At 37.4% G+C, this 22,433-nt stretch overlaps 2 protein-coding genes across 2 annotated transcripts in view; one reads left to right on the top strand and one right to left on the bottom strand.

Moving 5' to 3' along the window:
- Window positions 1-6,769: 6,769 nt before the first annotated feature.
- On the top strand, window positions 6,770-9,785 carry SRFBP1 (serum response factor binding protein 1; the record flags this gene model as incomplete). The annotated part of the gene is made up of 4 exons (XM_009075011.1): window positions 6,770-6,851; window positions 7,729-8,467; window positions 8,898-8,935; window positions 9,598-9,785. Coding segments are annotated over 4 exons (1,047 nt in total), but the record flags the coding sequence as incomplete, so codon positions are not given.
- A 9,534-nt stretch (window positions 9,786-19,319) lies between these two features.
- The window catches only part of LOX (lysyl oxidase), a 6,653-nt gene continuing 3,539 nt past the window's right edge, over window positions 19,320-22,433 (bottom strand). Inside the window, exons 3-5 of the mRNA XM_009075010.1 lie at window positions 22,050-22,206; window positions 19,579-19,674; window positions 19,320-19,439 (exon numbers count right to left, since the gene is read on the bottom strand). Coding sequence (XP_009073258.1) covers window positions 19,320-19,439; window positions 19,579-19,674; window positions 22,050-22,206 — 373 coding nt within the window. The remainder of the gene's footprint in view (window positions 19,440-19,578; window positions 19,675-22,049; window positions 22,207-22,433) is intronic.

Below are 22,433 nucleotides of genomic sequence, written 5' to 3'. Positions count from 1 at the left end.
TCAATTGTTCTGGATGTACAACTTAAATTATATAATATTTTAAAATAACAGATATTTCTTAATAATTTTTAAGACATAAAAATAGGGAGTACTCCCTTCACAATGGCTTACCACTGGGAATTTGGTCACATTTGCCCATAGCATAAAGTAATGTTCAGCATGCTTCTAGGTTTTCTTAAAGGCCATCAGGGGTTTCAGTGTTGGTAGTCGCAATTAATTAGACTACCACGGCTGGTGGGAGGAGTTCTCATGGTGCTTGCTTTGTGTCCTCTTTCATAACCTTAAGAAGTTAACATTTTTCTCTTTAAAAGTATGTGTGTTGTGTGGGATGCCAGACTGAGAGGATTATAGGCACATATTCTTACTAGCCTTGGAAAAAGCCAAGAAGAGTTATCAGTATTTGAGTTGTCCCACAATCCTGCTGTTTCCACTTACACCTAGAGTTGACCCTGCTGTCCATGAGGAAATAATTAAGAATCCATGCCTACTTCATTATGGATTTTTTTTTCTCTGATTTTTCTTTATTGAAACAATCAATTCATGCAGGAATTATTTGTTGCATACAGAGAAGAAGGAAATAATTAGTAGAAGTTTAAGTGCATAATTCATGCTCAGGCAGGTCTAGGGTTTATGCCAAGCTCTGCTGTAGATCACTCCCGTAGTTTGGGATGAAACACTGTGTTTTTCTTTGACCATTTCCCCATCTGAAAAATAAGCATTTACCTCACACTTGTATTGTTGGCTAACTTAGTTGTAACAGGTTAATCCGAAGAAACTCTTTTGACCGTTTTGTACTCCAATTAAATATGGTCATCTTAACACTTGCAAAGAGCTAGACTTCTTAAAAGGCCTTTAAACATTTTCAAATGCTTGGATAATAGGTATTTTCTATCATGCATCTAACAAAGAACAGCAAGAAATATATTTTTGTTTGAATCTATGAGCTGTTTTGAAACTCTTTTTCTAAAGTAGAGGAGACAATGATAGAAACAAGTTTATACATCAAACTTCTTTTTGATAAAAGACAAGCCAAACTGGATGTGGAATTGAAGGTGAATCTAAGTGAACAGATTTATAGGGAGAAGAATAACATTACTCCAGACATTCAAATGAAGTTATTAAGTACCTTGGTAGTATTTAGGAGAATCTCATGCTTCTCCCTGGTGCTGGATTCAAGAGTCTGTGGAAGGCAGTGATGAGTTGAGTCAATGCTACTGCCACCAGTGCAAGGTCAGATAGGTTTTCCAGACTTCTGCCTTCTATTGCATGCAGTTCTACAGATGAGCAAAAAGATCGTTTAGAGTACCCCATGTTACCATGGGTGTTCAATTTCATAATGTTCTTCATAATGTTTGTGTGTTCAGTTTGTTTGCTACAGGTGTGGCTTCTGTAAGAAGCTGCTAGACTAGGCTTTCTCCATGTCTGACAGAGCAATGCCCACCAGCTGCAAAATGGACTTGCCACTGTCCAAGACTGAGCCCATCAGTGATGGTGGCAGCATGTCTGGGATAACATAGTTAAGAAGGAGTGAGGGGGGAATGCACAGGAGCAATTGCAGCCAGAGAGGACAGGAGTGAGAATATGTCAGAGAAGCAGCCATGCAGACATCAAAGTCAGTGGAGAAGGAGGGGGAGGAGGTGCTCCAGACACTGGAGTGGATATTCCCCTGCAGCCTATGGAGGACCTCACACCAGAGCAGGAGAATGCACCCATGCTGGCAGAACTTGTGACCCTGTGAGGGACCTGCACTGGAGCAATTCATGGGGAACTGCAGCATGTGGGTAAGACTCATGCTGGAGAAGTTCATGGAGGACTGTCTTCCGTGGGAGAGACCCCACACTGGAGCAACGGAAGATTGTGAGGAGGCCCCCTACTGCAGAGGAAGGAGCAGTGCAGACAATGTGTGATGAACTGACACAGCCTCCATTCCCTATCCCCCTGTGCCACTGGGTGGGAGGAGGTAGAGAAAATTGAGACTGAAGCTGAACTCAGGAAAAAGGGAGGGATGAGGGGAAGGTGTTCTGAGATTTAGTTTTTAGTTCTCATGACTGATTTGATTGGCAACGAATTAAATTCATATTTCTGCAAGTTGAGTCTGTTTTGCCCTTTAGTTGCTGGTGTTTCTCATCTTTGAATACCATGGGATTGCTACCTGTTATTTCTGTATTTGGAAGAACCACTGTTTTAAAGTCTTGCCACATCTATCAGAGACCTGTTTTCTGCATTCCCTAGTTGACTTGTCAGCCCATTACTAAGGCAAGACAAACTCAATAAAAGACCTCTTGCTGTCAGAAGCTGAGAGACAGCAGTGAGTGATACCATTAACCAGTTGCCTGTCATACCAAAATCTGCACCATGTCTGATAGCCACAAATCACTTACTGTATGTCTTACAGACATAAAGGAAGAGGGAGAACTAGCTGCATTTCACAGTCAGAAAGTAACTATGAAGTTAAAAATGAAAGTAGTATGAAGTCATGGTATGGACTTGGGTTGCAGCCATGATTTGGCACCTTCAGCCACGCTGTGACTTCACATTAATCACATATTCTATTATGAAGGACATCTGTAACTAGTTAGAGCTCTGGAAAGAACGTGTGGATTAACAGGTTTTCAAATTGGTTGGTTGTTTCTCATTTTTTTCAATTGAGACCTCTTCTCTGAAGCTGTTACAAAGGGTATTGCAATGACATCTTGTTTTGGCCCAGAACTGAGGACAATTTTTTATGCCTACCCTGGTTAGCATTGTCTCTGCCATTTTGTTGTTTGTAAAGTCCATTCTCTTCTCAGTCATTGCCACTTTGTACAAAATTTGTCTCACTTATATGTGTGTTTGATGTCAGTGATGACAGATGTTATTAGTATTATATGCAGAAATAATGCATTACTTACCAAGATGAAAAGTTTGAGGAGACTGACTTTCAGGTGGTTCTGTATGTAACTGTTGTGGTTTAATCCCAGCCAAGCCCCATGCAGCTACTGGATCACTCCCCGACCAGCAGGATTGGGGAGACAATCGGAAGGGTAAAAGCTAAAAGACTCATGGGTTGAGATAAACACAGTTCAGTAGAGAAAGCAAAAGCTGAACACACAAGCAAAACAAAACAAGGAATTAATTCACTGCTTCAGTGGGCAGGCAGGTGTTCTGTCATCCCCAGGAGAGCACAGCTCCATCACACGTAGCAGTTACTTCGATATACAATTGCCATCACTCTAAATATCCCATTTTCCTTCTTTCCCCAGGCCTTATATACTGAGCATTATGCTATATAGCGTAATGGAATATCCCTTTGGTCAGTTTGGGTCATCTGTCCCACCCTTGTCTCCTCTCAATCTCCCATGCACCCCATCTCCTCACCAGCGTGGCAGTATGAAAAGCATAAAAGCCCTTGACTCTGTGTAAGCTCTGCTCAGCAGTAACAGAAACATCTCCATCTTCTCAACCCTTTGTTCAGCACAAATCCAAAACACAGCCCTGTACTTAACACTGTGTAGAAAATTAAGCCTACCCCAGCCGAAACCAGCACAATAATACAACTTCTTCCTGAGAAGTGACCATACACTGCTCTGCTGCTTTGTTCACTTTGTAGTGCCTCAGTTGCACACTGAAGAAAGGAGAATGTTATATTAAGTACTAGTTCATTCTTGCATTAAAAAATGAATAGTGTAAAATAATATAAGATGTAGCAGGAATATGTCATAATAATACAATTCCAGTATCTAAGTAAACATACAGGGGGCAGGAGGAGGGTGGCAAGCGTGTTCTTGCTTGGAAATACAGTTGATGTTTTTCTGTTAAGTTTTATTTTTTGTATTCTCTATGTTTCTATAAGGTTTTATATACTGGAAAATACTTGAGAAAAAAAATAATATGAGCATTGGCTGTGCCAAAAAAACAAACGCTACACACAGAAAAACTGGAAATTTAAAAGAATGTGAATGTCATATTCTATGTTTGTTAGCTACCATATACCAGTTAGAGTAGTGTTAGCAAAGTATTTTGCTGTAAGAAAAAATGTGGTTGTTCCATATGGATTGGCCTGTATATGCTTAAACTCTTTCTATAAATATTTAAATTGAAGGACACCAGATGTTGCACAGAAGCTGCTGCTGCTTTCTGAACTTTATGGTATATTCTTTCAAAACCCACAGGAAGTAGCTGAGGGAAAAAGTGTATTAATTAAGTTCAGAAATAGATTTTCCATCTAAAGAAAAATCTCCAAAGAAAATAGCATTTGATCTTCAGAAATGTGAGCATTCTGTCCCAGGAATTTGGTGGCAGCATGCACCATTGTCACATGGGGATCAAAATTCAGTTTTCAAGTTCTCAGCTAGACTGGCCTGAAAGTAAGACAGCCTGTGGCCCTTGGAAATGGATCCATCTTTTGACTCTCTCCTCTGGCCACTCTTCATAGTTCTGTAGACAGTCTTCAGAGAATACATTTTTCCAGTTTTTCTTGACCTGAAGAAATAATGTTGTAGTAGTAGATACTTCAGGGGAAAGTACTGGAATTCCCAGATGCTCTGCGCTTCAAATATGAATATGGTCGGACATATCCAGAGTATATTTTGTAAGCTCTAGGACTATGAAAAAAGCAAGAAAAAAATGGGATTTGCTTATCATTGCTTGAGGAAGAAGATTTGCATTTTGCAAACCAATTAAATGTTTCTGCATTTAGAAGTACTGACTGCTGCAGTTGCAGTGCTGCCTTCTGCTCTTGTTTTCTTCAGACCAAAGCACTGAAAGTGACTCTCCTGGGCTAGTAGTTGGTGGGAAGTGTCCATCAATCTTTATGCAATGAATATATAACTGTTTATACTCTGAGTCTCATGATTCTATTAGAAGAAAATGTACATGCAACAGGTAACATTCTGAGCACTCAAGTGGTGAAGTGGATCAAGTCAGCTGCTATAAACGTGCATTGCTGATGTATTAGGTAGCATTTGTGTTGTGGTGGTTTGACCCCAGCAAGCAGCTAAGCACCGAGCAGCTGCTGGTTCGCCCCACCCCCACAGTATGGGGATAGCATCTGAAAAGCAAAAATGAGAAAAACTTCTATCTTGAGCTAAAGACACTTCTATATGTGAATCAAAGCACTCTGTGCTAGCAGAGAATAGTTAATTTATTCACTACTTCCCATGATCAGGCAGATGCTTAGCCACATCTCAGACAGCAGGGCTTCATTTCACATAATGGTTACTTGGGAAGACAAATGCCATAGCCACAAACATCCCCTCGTTCCTTTTGCTTTCCTCAAGCTTTTATTGCTAAGTATGACTCGATATTGGAATGGAATATCTATTGGTCCACGTGGATCACCTGTACCAGGTGTGTTTCCTTTCCAGCTTCTTGCCTACCCCCTGCCTGCCTGTTGGAAGGACAGAGTGAGAAACAAGAGAAGTCCTTGATGCTGTGCAAGCACTGCTGAGTGGTAACTAAATCACTGGTGTGTTACCAACTCTAAAATACTTTAGTTACAAATACAAAGCACAGCACCATCTTGTCTGCTCTGTAGAATGGTAACACCATCCCAGGGCAGAGCCAATACCACCTCTAACCCCTGTTCTCTACCAGTTACACGTGTGGCTTAGGCTCCATCTGTTGTGGTTTCTCAGGATGGGAGATCTAGTATGCTGTGTTGAATTCATGGACATCAAAATCAGCCCAGCTTGGTCACAGGACACTTGCCTGGTTCTTTATGAGTATTATCATCAGTTTGTTTGTGTGGCTTCTGCTGTGATACTTCCTGCAGCATATAGCTCAAATCAGAGATAGCAACAATTGGAACATATATCCATTGCAGTACCACTAGGATGAGGGGAGAAAGGTGTCTTCTCTCCTCTCTCCCAAAGAATTCCACTGCAGCTTTAAGATATGTTCCTGCTAAATTTGTGTTTTACAAATGTGTTACACCTCCTTTTCCTCCCTTCAAAAAAAACACCCCAAAACCAACATCAAAACAAAACAAAAATCCAAAGAAATAAAACCCCCAGAAGACAAAGCTGTCTTTGGAATGTCTTAGATACCTCTCATTTTGTTCTTCAGAGTGATGACAAGAACCTGAAAATGAGAGCTTTTCAGATGTGTCATGCCTGTGATTTCTAATCTATCAAAGGGTCAGAAATGAAGCAATACCTTATTCTATCTTTTTTTCTTCAAATTAAAAGCAAGAAGGTCATACTTCTTTGAATCAGGTAGCGGAGTTCCAGTATTCTACCACATCAAGTTCAACATTGTTTGTCTTTAAGATCATGTTAGACCTTGGCTCTCAACAACATTTAATGTATATTCCTTCAATACTTGCTATGTCATTTTGCCTACTTTCGTGGTATCTATACTGCGCTTCTTGGAAGCTCCTGTATTCCTTCAAGCAGAATGCCTTCTACCAATATGATGTTATTTATTCAATGGGTTTTTGAATTTGCTTTGCACATATAAGAAATAGTGAATGTAATATCAGTTTGTTTGCTCTGAAAGATGTGTCTGGTATGCTTTAAAAAAACATCATGTTATGCCTGTTCAGTACTTGAGAAGTATGAAACGTACATGTCTGTTATGTTTCTGTCAGTGTTTAGGCAGTCAGGTTTTTCTGCTTTTAGAATGATAGCAATACAAGAAAAATAAAAAATTACGATAGCATCATAAGCTTTCATCTTGCTCAGGTCATAATCCAGAATCACATTAGTATGAATTGTAGAATAACTGGCACTGGCTTATGTAAGTAATCACCATTCCGTTGACTTCGTGCCTTTGAATTTGTTTTGTATAGCCAAATTGTACCGCAGCTGAGCGAGCCATGGCAAGACTTGCAACACACCCCAGCCTGAAGCCCAGATTTGTTGAACTGAAAGGTATGAAATATTGTATTAGCTTGTTTATTACTTCAGTAGCTTACTGGTGTGTAACCTTGTTCCTGTGTATTCCTGACATAAACAACAGTAAAAAATTCTGTAATTACTCTAACTGCAGTGGAACAAGTGCCACACACTTGTAGTCATTTTTATTGGTTGAAATGGGCTTATATGTGACAGTATGCAAGATGACATTTAAGATATTGGGTGTTGAATAAAGAAGGCATGTAATGGGAACTCTAAAAATTAGATGGATGTAATGGAGCATCTCTAAATTAAATAGTAATGAACTGGCAATGAGCACAATAACATGCATATGCAAAGGTAAAAGGAGCATTACAGCTGAGTTTCCAAAGGCAGCTAAAAGGCTTTGCAAATGACTTTATTAATCTTCCCTGAAAACTGTCCCCAGAATCCTTAGGGTGTCTTTCCTGGTTCTTTAGGTTATCTCCTGTTCTCTTGAAACTGAAATTTTCCACTTAAAATTGATACTAAAAAGGGTCAAGTCCTAGCAATAATGTCACAAAGTTACTTTGTTAGTAACAGAGCATATCAAATACCCATTGTTATTAGCTTGCAATTTTGCGCACAAAGTAGTGCCCTAAGTGAACATGATTATGAGCTGCAGATTATTTCCTAAAAGAGAAGTTCACAGTTAAACCCAGGTTTCATAGTATATTCTATTGATAATAATTTCAAGTTCTTTCCCTCACTTTTGTTGATACTGTACTCTAAGGTATGTCTTGTCCCATGTGTTCAGTAAATAAGGACGAAGGCTTCGTCAATGCATTTAGCTTGCAAAAATGTTTTAGTATATAAATATAATTTGTGTAAAGTCATGTAGCTGCAACAAAATATTTTTCTGTCCTTGGTACAGCTGCTGTAAAAGCTTTTAAGGATGCAAGAAAGAGCCCAGACAAAGCCACTCCTTTGAAAAAGGCTACATCAGAAGAACAGCCTAAATCAGCACATTGCAATAGCAGTTTGGATGACCAAGTACTTAAACTATCTCAAAAACAGCATGGATGTGAACACAAAACAAAACTGAGTATGAAAACAGAAGCTGACAGGGTGGCTGAAGAACTTTGTGAGAGTGAATCTGAGCAGAAAACTGTGGAAATGGAGAGAGAATATGCTCCAGAAGAACATTCATTTAAAGCAATAGAAATGCAAGCAGTAACTCAGAACAAAACGGGAAAGAAACTTGGCTATCAGAAAAGGAAAGAAAATATGGGTATGAACAAATTAAATGCAACAAAAGAAAGAATTTATAATAGTGATGAGGAGCATCCTAGTGAAAAGGAATACTTTGATGATAGTACTGAAGAGAGGTTTTATAATGAGTCGTCAGATTCTGACAGTGACAGCAATGATGATTTCTTCATTGGCAAAGTAAAAAGAAAGAAAAAGATAGCAGCAGATACTAGTCTTTCTTCAATAAAAGAAAAGGATAGACTTGAGAAACATATAGTGAAGAAAGAAAAGAGTACAGTGCCTGGGCCAGTGCAAGATTTGTTCATGGAAGAAAGAAAAACACCTGCAAAAGCAAGCAAGCTAGAGTCAGTGTTCTGCAGTTCTTTGTCGGTCTCTAATCTGAAATCTCAAAACAGAAGAAGGTAAACCTTTTCCCCTTGTTATGTTTTCCATTTCCTCCATCCTTCACAGTAATGAAAGTTGTGATTTTTAGTAGACCTTACCAAAGAAACAGAATTTCGGTCCATTAAAGCTTAGAACATTCTCACACAAACTACTTGCCCATATTCTTGCACTTTCTTGACATTACATACTTTTCATATTCACGTTAGCACTGACATGTGCATAGGATTCCTAACTAAACCTGCATCCGAAATCATACACTTATGAATAGTTCTATTTTTACTTCTTTTTTAACAAGGATTGAAACAATATTTCAGAAGTTTATATATTACGCTTGAAAAGTCATTGCATAAGTGTTACGATGATGTTGATTTGTTGTTCACAGGTGTTTGTAATCAAATTTGTAAACAAATTTCATGCAAAATACTAAATCCTCTTTTTTATTATTAGAAATAATGAAGACCAGCCTCTCAAAAATGGGAGAACAGGTATGTGTTATTTAACCTAATAACATTACAAGAGTAAAAACATCTTGAGATTTTGTAGCCTCTGCAGTCTAGTTGTGATAGGCTGTAGTTGGTTTCTTTTCAATTTTGTGGCACATATTTTAATATTTGTTGTTGAAATGGTCACATTGTTGAGCTTTCTTTTTAATCTGTTGATATTGTCTTCTGTATTTTTAATATTAGAAATACTTAAAATTAGGGTTTACACAGGAAAGTGCTTGTGCGTCTGTCAGGCAGTTAGTGTTACTTGTGCACAGGTAAAGGTACCAGACTATGATATGTAACAAGTGCCTTGTCTCATAAGTAACTCCTTCAATAGCACCTGGAAATGGAATATTTCATTTCATTTATAGTATATGGTACCATTTTGGAATTCATTAGCTCAAGGATATAATTGCAGCCATATTGAGTTGCATTATGTAATATCTCACTGGTTTATTGTGAAGAAAAAGGTTTAGTCTGTGCTGGATATTTGTGTACACAAATTTTGACTGTAGTCAGTAATAATAAATCTTAACTATCTGCAGTCTATGAAGTGACAGTTAACTGGGCTGCAAGGTGAGGAATGTCTGTAATCCCAAGCTAGTTGCATATTTTTATGAAGGCTCATGATGTAGTTAATGCTTTGTTTTGTACTTGCACAGGTTTTCTTAAAAAGGAACCACAGTTCAAGAAGCAACCATTTGCAAAAGTTTCAGGTATTAAACATGACAATAAGAAAGCATGTTTGGAGCAGCGTCTTCATCCTTCATGGGAAGCAAGCAGGAAACAGAGAGAACAAATGTCCCAAATTGCAGCATTCCAAGGGAAAAAGATTAAATTTGATGACTAGACTGTGTATGAACTGAGGGTTTAAAAATATATTTACAGATTTGCATCCTGTGGTATTTTCTTACAAAGTAACAACTGCTGTTTGAACATTTTTGTTACACTATCCATATCCTTAGCAACCAATCACAACTGTTAGAACTTACTATCTTAGAATAATCAAGATTGCTTCATTTATTGTATGTGCTGTCTGTTGTTTAATATAATGACCTTATGGTGTTGGTTCATAAGTCCCATGGCAAACCAGTTGTATGCATGATATGAACATTTCTGAAGAGCTACTAAATATTGCCCTTTTAAATGGTGATCTCTGTCCTTTGATTATACTGCCAGTTTGAAGAACTGAGAGGGTATCTTTAAAACTTTATTCTGGTAGGTATATGTGGGTGCTTCTGAAAGAATGTGAAAAACTGAAGGGTCTTTGTACACTAAAAAACATTTGACTTTTGTGTGCCATTCTGACACTGGGAGTTCATTTGACTGGGATGTGGCATAAAAGCTTCATTGAATTTTTCTTCAGGTGCTTTTCCTACTACTTAATTGAAACAAGTTTTGAACTTGTAATTAGTCTTTAGCAGTGTTGTTTATTTAAATATAGTTATCTTTCATAATCAAATGAATTCAGGAACCTGGTAAATTCCTGCAGGGTGTGTAATATAATACATTGTACAATTCATGTAGCATTTTGCAATGCCTGAGAACAGCTCTGCATCAGACCAAAGGTCCATCTAGCCTGGTATCTTCAACAGAAGTCTAAAAGGGATGTTTTAAGCATAGGATAGAGGAGCACAGAGTGATGCATTATGCAACTTCCATCTCTTCAAGCTTCCAGTTTCACAGTTCAATATCTTGTGATATTGAATCTTACTGTGTTTAGTAATCCCCTATGGATTTCCTGTCTGCAGACATGTCTGCTCTTAAATACATGCAAACATGTAGAATATGTAATCCCTTATGGTGTCGGAGGCCTTACTACATATTACATTCTTAGGAAGAACAGTCTTTTTCTGTGTCTCATTGAAGAAGCCCAGCAGCATCAGGGGCTGCCAGCAGTATAAGGGAGGTGATCCTTACCCTGTGCTAAACACAGATGAGGCCACATCTGAAATGCTGGATCAAGTTCTGGGTTCCCCAGTACACAGGTGCCCAGAAAGATTGTGGAGTCTCTATCCTTGAAGACATTCAGATCTTGAGTGAGTCATTCCTGGGTAGCCATTTCAAGGGGATCCTGCCTCATCAGTGGGTTTGACCTATATTACATTTAGAGGTCTCTTCCTACCACATGTACTCCTGACCACATGGGAGTTACTGAAAGTGTCTCAAACATGTAGTCATTGTATAATACCTCAGTGTATTTCACTTAGGATGGCATTGGAGTCAAATGGCAGGAACATGTAGTGTTACTCGGTGGTATGGCCACTTCTGTCTCCCTCTCCTGCAAACTTTGTGTCTTAATATAGCCCAGCAATTCCTGCCCATTCTTCCATCCTGTGTTAAGTTATTGAAGACTAAACATTTCAGTTGATCCATTTTGTATTGGTACCTAGGCTTCTTTTGCCCCACTTGTTTAGGCTTTCCCACATCCTGAATGAATGTCAGTATATGTGATACTATCTTCTTGAACGGCATTGCTTCTCAGAGGAATGAGAAATTCAAATAACCTTCCATTTCCCAGTGGCGTTTGTTCCTGTTATTTTCACTGTACCATATGGAACAACATTTAAGGCCAAAAGCACCAAAATAAAACATGCAAACACATTTACTTTGGTTTTGTAGAGAAGGATTATATTTTATAGAAAAAGTCATGCATTTACCTGCTATATACAGACTTACTTAAAGATTTCCAATGCAAATGGAATTGCATTACTTAATGCTTTAAGTAATGTATGTAAATAAATCCTAGCTGAATTCCATACGAAACAAACATTGACTTCACTGGTTCCAATAAAAGATAAGGAAAATTTCTTCAGTAATTTCTACTGGTAGATGTCATCAGCTATAACATGGACAGTTTACCTTTCTTTTAGCAGATGAGCACCCTATTTTAAGAGCTGATTCACATTAAAGACCAAAAAGTTAAAGATTGCGAATAGTTTGAAAAAAAAAAACCAAACCAAGACTCTAACGAGCTTATGTTCCAAAGTGCTTTTTTGCACGTGCTTAGAGATCTAGGAGCATTGGTTTGTCTTGGCATTTGAGCAAGTTTCTTGCTGCATTATTATAGCTGTAATTTGTGGCCACAGAATTCTTCCTGAAGGAAGCCTGACTTCTCAAAACATCTATTTTTTTGTCTTCAGGAACATTTCTGAGCTCTTACTTTAAGGAAAAGAAAAAAGATAACATACACTCAACATGAATGAGAAAAGAGAGATTAGGTTACTGGCATTGCTTCATATTTTAATGGGTTACTAATACTTTTAACTGGTACTTAGTGACTCACCTGGATCACAGCCTTAATACACTGTGCAAATGAGTAGTGATGGTGGAGACCTGATAATATTTTTTACGTGTAACTGGGCAATTTATCTGTGAACTGATAAACCCAATGAACTAGCCTGGAAGTTGTTGATAAAGTTTAGAACATTTTCTGTTCATTATAACAACATAACATATTCAGTATATACATGATTTTAACATAACTCTTATCTGCAGTACTGTTTAGACAGAGACCTCTCACAAAGTGCTACCAATTTCTTTTTATAGTGATATGGAAAGTTACTTCATTCTGTGATTATTAGGTCTAAGAACATTGAGAGCCATTCCTTCCAGTTTAGTACCACACCATAGAAGAAACGTCTTCAGCCAAGTACATACTCTCACATACTCCAGGGTGCTTTAGATGCACAATTTTTTCACTTCAGACTTAGCAGCCAAAGAGTCTCAGATTTTTCAGTGTCTTTTAAGACACTCACTACTAGTTTAAATGTGATTTTTTTTAAAAAAGGAAAGACGGGTGTACTATTGATAACACTATTTGAAAGACTTCTAAACAGGCATAAGTATTTCTTTCATCAGTTTTTATGGAATTATTAGATCAGGAGAAACAGGGCTTGAATGAAAATTCAGTTACAGCAATGCTTTATTAACCAAAATTGTTGCGGTGCATTCTAAATGTAGACTGGTAATAGCTCATTTTGTGATACTAGACAGATGATCTGATGTGAAAATGAGATAGTAGAATAGTGGGTAGGAGATACTTGGTAACTAGGAGATGCTTTATTTTTAATAGAGTTTAATGCATTTTCTGCAATTATTGCATGCATTTTTTTGCTGCATCTCACAGATTCTGATCCACACTGAGTTCTGTGCTCTAGGGATAGCACTTGAAGAAGTTCTCAGTTTGAAACTCTTAGCTCCAAGTAGTAGGACAGGAATAATTTTGTTAAATAAATTACAAAAACATTACACAAAGTGGTTTATATCTGAAATAATTCTACATTTATTTTATGAATTTTAAAAGATATTACATTGGTTTTGTTTTCATTTACTCAAAGACAAGAGTGCCATTTGTTGATATTTAAATGTTTGACAACCTCTTACTACAGTGAACACTCCAGAGTTTTTAACCATGCTCTTTTGTGTTGGTTCCTTGGTGAAGGCACAAGAGATGCTTCACAATGCAGCCTGTTTCATCAGTTTAGCATACACTTTGAGACGCAGCAGGATGTTGGTTTATACTCAGCGAATGTCAATAACACGGGATAAAATGGGTTTGCAGTAACTGTTTAATGCATTAGTCAGTTTTCTAGAGTACACAGACTTTCTATCATCGACTGCTCAAATATTCTTTCCACGACAGTGTAGTTTTTGGAGCAGAAATTCTGAAAGTCCTTTCTGTTTTTACAGAGATAGACAATATAGTAAGGAAATCCTGTATTCAGATGAACCACATGCCTCATCCTGTTACAGCTTCACGTGTTGACTAGTGTGAGGGCTAATTTATTGTGCATTGCAAACTTTTCTTTCTTGTTTCTAACTTGTTGTGACACTTCTTCTGAGACCATGTCATCATGACAGAATCCTCCTCATTTTCATATAGATAGAACCTTAATTGAAGTTTTCTCACTGAGAGATGGATTCGGACCTATTAAGTATAAGACTTTGACAAGTAGAACGCTTGAAACATTTTATTCAAGTCATTTTCACATAAACTTGCAACCATAATACGGGCATGTAACACAAGAATATGAAAGTGCAATGAAGAATACAAAGCTAGTGCCTGAATATTATAAATTAGAGCTCTTCAGGTAAAGATGCAGAGTTATTGAAATCAAGACTCTTGGAAGAAAAGTGAAAGAAATAATGAAAAACCTTCAAAAAAGTTGCAAAAACAAGTGGCATTTCACTGTATCTGTAGCATTTAGTTGCATAATAAAAACCTCCCAATAACATATTCTTTGGTTTTAATTCAAGTTAAAATCTTTCAGCACCTTTTAGGATTTGGAAGAAATGAAAATGCCACATCGGCATAAATGTGAGACACAGGATAAACCACCTTTCAATGTCTCATTTATAAAATTCACCCTGCTGGTTTTGAATGAGCACACTGCAAACAATGAACTGATGACTATAAGAAGGTATATTTGGTGTTTGCACTCATTCCACACTGCATAGTAAACTCTAGAGCAGAGAGAAAATGAGTAGACTTTTACTAACACAGAAACATCGTCTACACAGTATGTTGGTTCCATTGGTGACCAATCTGTCATTTTTGTTACGCTTTTGTCTAGAAATATGCACATATCAAATGCATTTCAGGATTAAAAAAAATACATAACAAACCTCTCCTGTAATGAACGTGGCATACACTATGTTCCTTATGTGCAATTTTTACATAAAGGTTTGAAATGTGGGAGGTAATTGCTTCACACACATTTTTACAATCTGCCTTTTCAGAAGAAATTGCAGACTGCAGGACAGCAAATTGTACTAGAATTCCCACAAAACTTAAATCTTTTTTTTCTCCCACTGAGATGAATGGCAAGATACCTTTCAAAGATGATGGGAATAAGCCAAATATCTCATAAAATGGAATCCAAATAGAATTTGCTGCAAAAATAAAAGACTTTTGTCAAAATTGTTTATAAGTGTTTTTCAATAAAAATGCACGTAAACCCATAAATATATTCCAGTATGGAAAAAAGTTAAAGTGTCTGGATCAAATCTGCAGAGCCAAGGTACTAAAAATACTGGTTGGCACTCCCCTATGTAGAACTACTTCTACACATGCTATATAATAAACTCTTCTGTGTTGTGATTTACTATAGTTAGACAGGGTTAACGTCACATTCCTTCATTTTTTTTTAATCCTAAAATCCCTTGTTTTTCTAAACAGACTGTTCATGATATCTTAGGCAATTTTTGTGCTATTGTACATCACTGTCATGTTGCTTAACACACATTTCAAAACAAATACAATATTTTGCTACGGAAAAAAAAAAGCTACACTTTTGTAGCTACAATATCCCCAATATTCAGTTATAGTGTTCCAACACCTTTCCGAACCAGGCCATTCCCACTTGCTCCACCTACATAGATGCTCAAGGCCCTCTGGCTCCTTGCTGACTTCAGTGGTGTTCTGCAAGTAGTCTGGGTACAGACATGTGAACAGGTTAATGCCTCATGAGCCAAGGGATAACCTCACTTTCTGTGGCTGCTCTGTTTCCAGTTAATGCTCTCATATCCCACATTCAGAATCAGGCACAATGAGGTACGAGCACACAACCTCTTACCAAGAAGCAGCCTGTGCCCACAGCCTAGCTTCCATTCAGCAGCTTTTATGTCCATTGCCCAAGCTGCTTTGACCTAAGTCTAGAGAAAGGTGAACGTGCTTGCATCCTTTAACACCTCTTAAACTTAAAAATCTCTTTGGGCTGAGATTTCAGAAGCCTCAACTAAATAGGCCCTCATGTTTGCAGAGAAATGGCTTTCTAATAAATCAAGTTTCCAAATTTTGCTTCTGTTTGTTGCCCATACTGGTTACTGATTGCTAAAATGGATCTCGCAGCAAAATGGGACCTGCAAGTATAAATGGTATTCATTCTGCACCCTCTCCCACTGGTGGGAAGTAATCACCAGGTTGCTGGTTCTTTGATTGTTTTTAAGTAGATATACTAGTTGTGCAAATTTTTAACCAAGTCACGATTAAGGTGGAAATACATTATATTAATGAAATAAGCTTAAATATATGTAGTAAAGAACAGCTGATCCTGAAAGGATAATTCATCAAACTTCCAAATTGAATCCATAGGGTTCTAGCACATAAAATTCTTCCAAATACTGCCTGAAGTATTCTCAAAAGTGATAAAATCTCTCTATACTCCTCAGATTTTTCATTTAACTATACTGAATAACACATCAGTTTTTCAATTTTTTTAATATATTGAGCTTTCCATGTTTGATTAGGTGCTTTGAACTGCTGATTAAACTTAACCAATACAAATCAATATTTCTAGGTCCTTTTGTTTCAAAAATAAATCCTTCATTTTACATGATCAGAAATCTTCTGAAAAAAAATGCCAGATCCCCTTGTGATATGTTATTTCACAGTTTAAAACAAAAATCACAGCTACTGTAGCTTACAGCAGGGTGCACTGCAAGAGCAAAATAATTTGGGGATGGGAGGAGGCATAGTGTACCCAGCACCAGTTAAGCAGTTCAGCAAAAACATTAATTAGGGCTGGAAGTTTTTCCCCTTAACAATGTTGTATTGGGTGTCTGAACAGCCTAAAGTAGGATGTTAAATACATTGACTTTTGTTCTCCCTCTCTGTATCATCTATTTTCAAATTCATTATTTTGAATACTGATATATACATTTTAAAGTCAACTACAGTACTTAAGGGGGAAGCAGGTAGTAGGCTTTTCAGGACAAAAATACTTTGTTAGAGATTCTGACCTACTTCTGTTTGTGGTGCCACCTGAGTTAACTGACTGCATTACTTCGATGGTTAACCTGTTCAAGTTGGATGTTTTTCAGATGACCACATCTGAGACTCTTCATCATTTCCAAGTGCCCATTTCTTGACAGGTATTATTTTTATCCACATTAAGTTTGCAGAAGTCTTTTAAAAGACCCACCTTGAAAAAATCTCTTGAACATAGAAAGGTGGCTAAGGTTTTTTAATTCATTTTCACAGATGAAGGGTTTATTTCAAAACCCCATCTGTATTTTACTTATGAAAATGGAAAAATTTCTAATGTATTAAAAATGTAAACATAACTTTTCTTGCAGGGGTATAACTGATATATATCATATATATGTATTTCTCTGCTATATGTTAATATTCCTTGAAAACTGAACATGCTTCTCTCATTCATATCAATGTGTCCTAGCAAGTATTATTTTAACGGTACTGTAGCATTACTCTTAAGCTGGTTTTCATTATGGTACTTTCTGAGATGGCTGATGTTAGTACTTTCTATCATGTTTTATTCATTTTGCATAAATTTTTTTCTACCTTTTAAAATATGTTCAACTCACCCACCAGTCGTATTCCCACTGAAGTCTATTATCACCCAAACTCCAAATTTTCAGGAGCTAAGAAGTGGCCGTATTTTTATGAATGAGTTAGATTTTCAAAATTTAAAGTATCTGTGCATGAATCAACAGTTCCACACATTTCGATAGTAATAAAAGTAATGCCAATTTAAATTCTTAAAATCCAGTTAAGTTTTGGTTAGGAAGCAGCTGAAGTGCTTCAAAATCACATAAGGTGTGGGAGTGTATGTTCTGTAGTTTTGTTTCTATAGTGTTTACATCCTATTGAAGTTTATATAATGATACTTCAGTTCAAAACATTTGGCATGATCTCATCTATTTTCTTGCGTCTTTCTCAGTATCTGTCAAAAGAAAATAAATAATGTTATACAGGTGAACAAGCTGGTACAAAAAGTGTATCTGCTAAATACCCATTTGTCAGCGTAAAGGCAAAAGGTCAGGAAACAGTAACAAAAATTTTCTTTCCTTGCCCTCCATGGATATATGTATATGAGATAGAGATATAAAATAGGGTGTTTAGTCTGGAGAAAAAGAGGATGAGGGTGACCTTATTGCTCCCTACAGCTGCCTGGAAGGAGGCTGTTGCAAGGTGAGGGTCAGCCCCTTCTACCATATAACAAGTGACAGGATGAGAGGAAATGGTCTCAAGTTCTGCCAGGGGAGGTTTAGATTAGGTATTAGGGAAAATTAATTTCACAGAAAGGGCTGTAAATCTTTGGAACAGACTGCCCCTGGAAGTGCTCAAAATACATGGGGGTATGGCACTTGAGGACATGGTTTAATGATGAACAGGGTGGTTGGTGCTAGGCTGACAAGCTGGACTTTATGATCTTAAAGGTCTTTTCCAATCTTAATGATTCTACGTACTCAATAACATTTACAGAGGTAAGATGGGGAGTCCAGAAGTTTAAAAACATGAAGCAAGTGTTTTCCCTTCTGCATGAGCATGAGCAGAAATTGTGCTCTGAGAAGTACCAATTAGTCAGTCCTGTTACAGAGAAGTACTTCAAAAGCTTCTGCCTCAGGTCCACCAAAAATAATCACTCGTGATTTGCAGGTCACCTGTTCTTTTTCCTCCATTTCTTGCAAGTCTGACCACCACATGATGAGAACAGAGGATTTTGCTGCAGCCATTTAACTTGTCATGTTTATGATCAAAGTGTGATTATAAATACAAATCTCCACACTGGCCTGAAACAATGTTTCTCATTTTAGCCTCATTTAGCTACTGATTTCCTAATGCAAAGTAAGGAATTAATATTTGTAAGGCTAATTAAGCCAATCATTTAATTCAGTGTATTTGTTTCACTGACACTATTATAGAAGACTACACTAGCATCTATTTTACTTTTCATTTAATGTTCTGGAATTTATTTCACATGAACCTCTATACAATGTTAATACTCCTTAAGAAATCCAAATGAAATCACTTGATAAATATTTTGTATGAGGAACTAATACATTATCCTGAGAACTGTTTACCTCTGTGTTAGAGAAGACTGCTTTTTGTGCGTAAGAAAATTTTTCTAACAGATCAATTAGCTAGTTTTGGCATTGTTTAAACTTTTTAAGAACTCAACTGCAAATGGAGTATGTGTGAAAGAACTGTTTCAGGGAGGATGGCTGCTGTGTCAGCAGCAGCAGCAAAGTAACATACATGTGTGGGATTTTGCAGAATGTCTTAAGAGCTCTGTGACTGCTCAGCTGTTCTCTGTGGATGCTATAAATGGCTACTGAATGAAAACAGAAAGGTTCTACTTCAAATAAAAAAAAAGGGTGTGAGCCAGAGGTAGTTACCAGACAGCAGCAGCAGTTTTCAAAGTGCTATATAACCTGATGGCACAAGTGCAAGAACAAAATTCCCACTAATTTTGAATCCTGAAACCCAAGAAACAAGTAACTCAAGAAACTGTTATCACTAGAACTAATAGTGGGACTTAGTTTGTTCAAAATAAAGTAAATCTCATAAGGTTTATAAATATGTTTGTCAGCTTACTACCATGAATATTGAACAGTGACAAAAAACGAAGGAAAGTACTTACGGTGAAATTGTACAGCCAGAGGCATATGCATGGTGGCCTGTGTAACGTATATCGCAGCGTACTATATTGTTGGAGTAATCAGATTCAGGCACCAAGTAGCTGGGGTTTACACTCACCTTAAGGGAAGAAAGCACAATGTTGTCTACTTTCAGGTTTCAGCTGATAACTTACATTCAGAAGGATGTATTTTTATGGTTTATTTCTTTAAAAAGCAAACAACAAAAAACCCAAACCTCCCCTCTCCCAATACCCTACCTTCAGAATGTAATTTCCAGGTTTTACATCTGTAATATCAATCCACTGGCAATCTATGTCAGCATTGTAAGTGTCGTAGCAGCCAGGGCTCAGACCCTTAAAAATGAAGTTAAGATGGATGTAAAAAAAAAAAAAAGTTAGTCATTAGAAATAATAACATTCTAGATATTAGGGACAATCAAACTGAAGTTCACTTAACCATCACACTTGACTAAGCAAATTACCTCAGAAAATGAGTCTTATTTTTTCCTTGCCATTTTATTTGTGTATGTAAACTAGAAGATGTTAAGGCTTAACATATCACTTCTACACACTGCACTTTTATTACCACTGCATAAGAAGCAGCTAAAATATTGACAGTTGTTTATCTGTGAGATATCTGTATTTTATTATCACGGGTTACAGAACTCCTCTTATGTGAAGACTCTTGATGTTATGATTCCCTGTTCTTTTCAGAACGTACAATAAAATCTGACCAAAGACTGGACCTAAATATCTGTAAATCTTGAGTGAGGAGCTTCTGAGGTTCTTGAGTACAAACCTGATCACTGTGTTGGAACCTTTCTCTACCCTCAGGAACAATGCAACTTTTCACTATAGATGTCATTTTCACGTTGCATTTTGCATGGAAATGGTGTCTTTTTAGGCAAATAGTGACACAGGATCTGAGAGAACTGAAAACATAGCCTTTCTTCCAGATTCATCTTTTCTAAAATTTCTTTGCTGTTCAGTACATTAGTAAGACTCCCCAGATATGAATGTATCAGTGGTTCAAATCTAGTGTCTTTGCCTAAAGCAATCTGCATTGGCCACAGTTAAAGCTGATCTGTTCTGGCAACACACAGAGTGCAGAAAACCCAAGTCCTGTAGGAATTCCCTCTTGACCCAGCTGGTGATCAGCTCAGACTCTTGCATACATGTGCCAAGTCTGAGGCTGGAGGAAAGTTTTACAGTCCAATTACAAACCCCCGAAATATGGGCTTCCAGTGGAAATGCTGACATAGCCATGATTCTAGTGACATAAATAATCCAGCTGTAAAATATGTACATTGCTTAGCTAGATGTCATAGTCTACAGAAGGAGGAAAGGTACTTATAAAACCTCTTCAAAGCTTTTATATATTGCAGATCATTCATTATATTTAAAATTCAAATGTGGACACGTCAGCCAGTGAAGCATAACTGCCATTTCGCTGTGATAAAATAACTACCTCCTAGATTAAAAGCTGCAGAATAAGTGACACAAGTTTATGTATAAGTATGGCCACACTGAGTTAAACCACAGATCCATCATCCTCATGTCATGTCTCTGACAGTGGTCAGCCGCAGATGCTTCAGGAGAAAACAACATAAGAAATGGATGTGTAATGTCCTTTATTCAGGCAAATTCCTTCCACCAGGCATTTAACTGTATTTAAGGCATGGGTTACCACCAGATTTTTGTTTAATAGCCTCCATTACTTTGTCTAATTTTTTCTTTTATCTATGTAGATATTTTTATCTCTGCAATGTCCTATGGCAAGGAATTTAATACTTCATTCATGTGTCAAAAGAGCGTTCCTCTCTGTTTTAAAGCTGTTGTCTGACAGTTCTTAAAGTTCTGTATTTTAAGAAACAGTAAATATCAACGATTTCCTCTTTCAATGCAGGACCACTGAAGTTTCGGCCTTACTCCTGTTTTTCCAAAAGGAATAGTATATGAAGTCTTTTAGCCATACTACACTGCCAATCATCCTTGTTCTCCTGGGGTTGGCTGGTTTGAACTTTTCAAGCTTTTCTGTAGCAGTTTTGAGAAGGTGGTGAACAGGACTCCATGCAATACTCAAGGCAGAAGTCTTTCATGGATTTGTTTATCATAATGGTACATTCCATTTTTCATCTGTTCCCTTAATAAGGCCTAGTCCCTGGTTTCACATTTGTATGTGACCAACCATAATGTTCGCATGGCTGCCATTCTCTGAAACAGCCTTCTATACAGGCATAAAACAATGCTATAAGTTTTCTGTGTCAGACAGCCAGTCAGTAGCTATGGGTATTAAGGGAATCCAGAACCTTACAGCCTCATACTCTGCAAGGGAGAAAATACTAGTTAAGAACTCTGGGACAAGCCAAGAATGTCAATGAGCAGTTTTGGGGGGATGAACACTGACTGTCTTGGATTCCCTTTAGCTGACTTTACCAGTCCTCACAAGAACTTGTGGTGTGTTTTAATACAGTTCGGTTACCAGTGGTGGTAGGCTAATGCATGTCACTGCATTTTAGTGAGAAACCCACAGTTAGCAGCACCTGGGTAAACTACAGGTCTTCAAGTTAGTATCCTGGCCTCTATGAGTTTCAGAAGCCAGGTAAGGAATTTCAGAAGCTAGTTAGGGCATCAGCTAATTTAGGGCATCAGATGATTGACAGGTAAGTTATCCAACTATAAACTAGAGGGGGAAAAGAAACTTCAGTTGTCTGTGAACCAACTCTTACCTGCGTATGTGCTGTACATGCATACCGCCTATAATATCCATAATCACAGGAGGTATCTTCAAGACAGAAGCTTGCCTTGTGTCCTTCAGCAACTTTTCTGTGTGAGCTTGCATCCAGCAAGTCATAGTGGCTGAATTCGTCCATGCTGTGATAATGTCTGTTAAACCGCAGACACATTGTTAAAGATGGATCAGATACTGTCAATAATATTTTAGCATATTCCTATTCGATCTACCTCCTGCTATACCTGGCCAAATTTTATTTATTACACAAAACCTGTGTGTTAGTATACTTTCCTTTACTAGCCACTCAATTATTTTCATTACTCTAATTTTCAGTTGTTATATTCCATGCTCTATAAATAATGGACTAATATGGGAAAGA

The sequence above is a fragment of the Acanthisitta chloris genome, unplaced genomic scaffold, assembly GCF_000695815.1.
Source record: "Acanthisitta chloris isolate BGI_N310 unplaced genomic scaffold, ASM69581v1 scaffold27495, whole genome shotgun sequence".
In the NCBI taxonomy this organism is placed as follows: domain Eukaryota; kingdom Metazoa; phylum Chordata; class Aves; order Passeriformes; family Acanthisittidae; genus Acanthisitta; species Acanthisitta chloris.
Note: the sequence above shows the minus strand (reverse complement) of the source record. Positions and strands in the feature narration are given on the sequence as shown.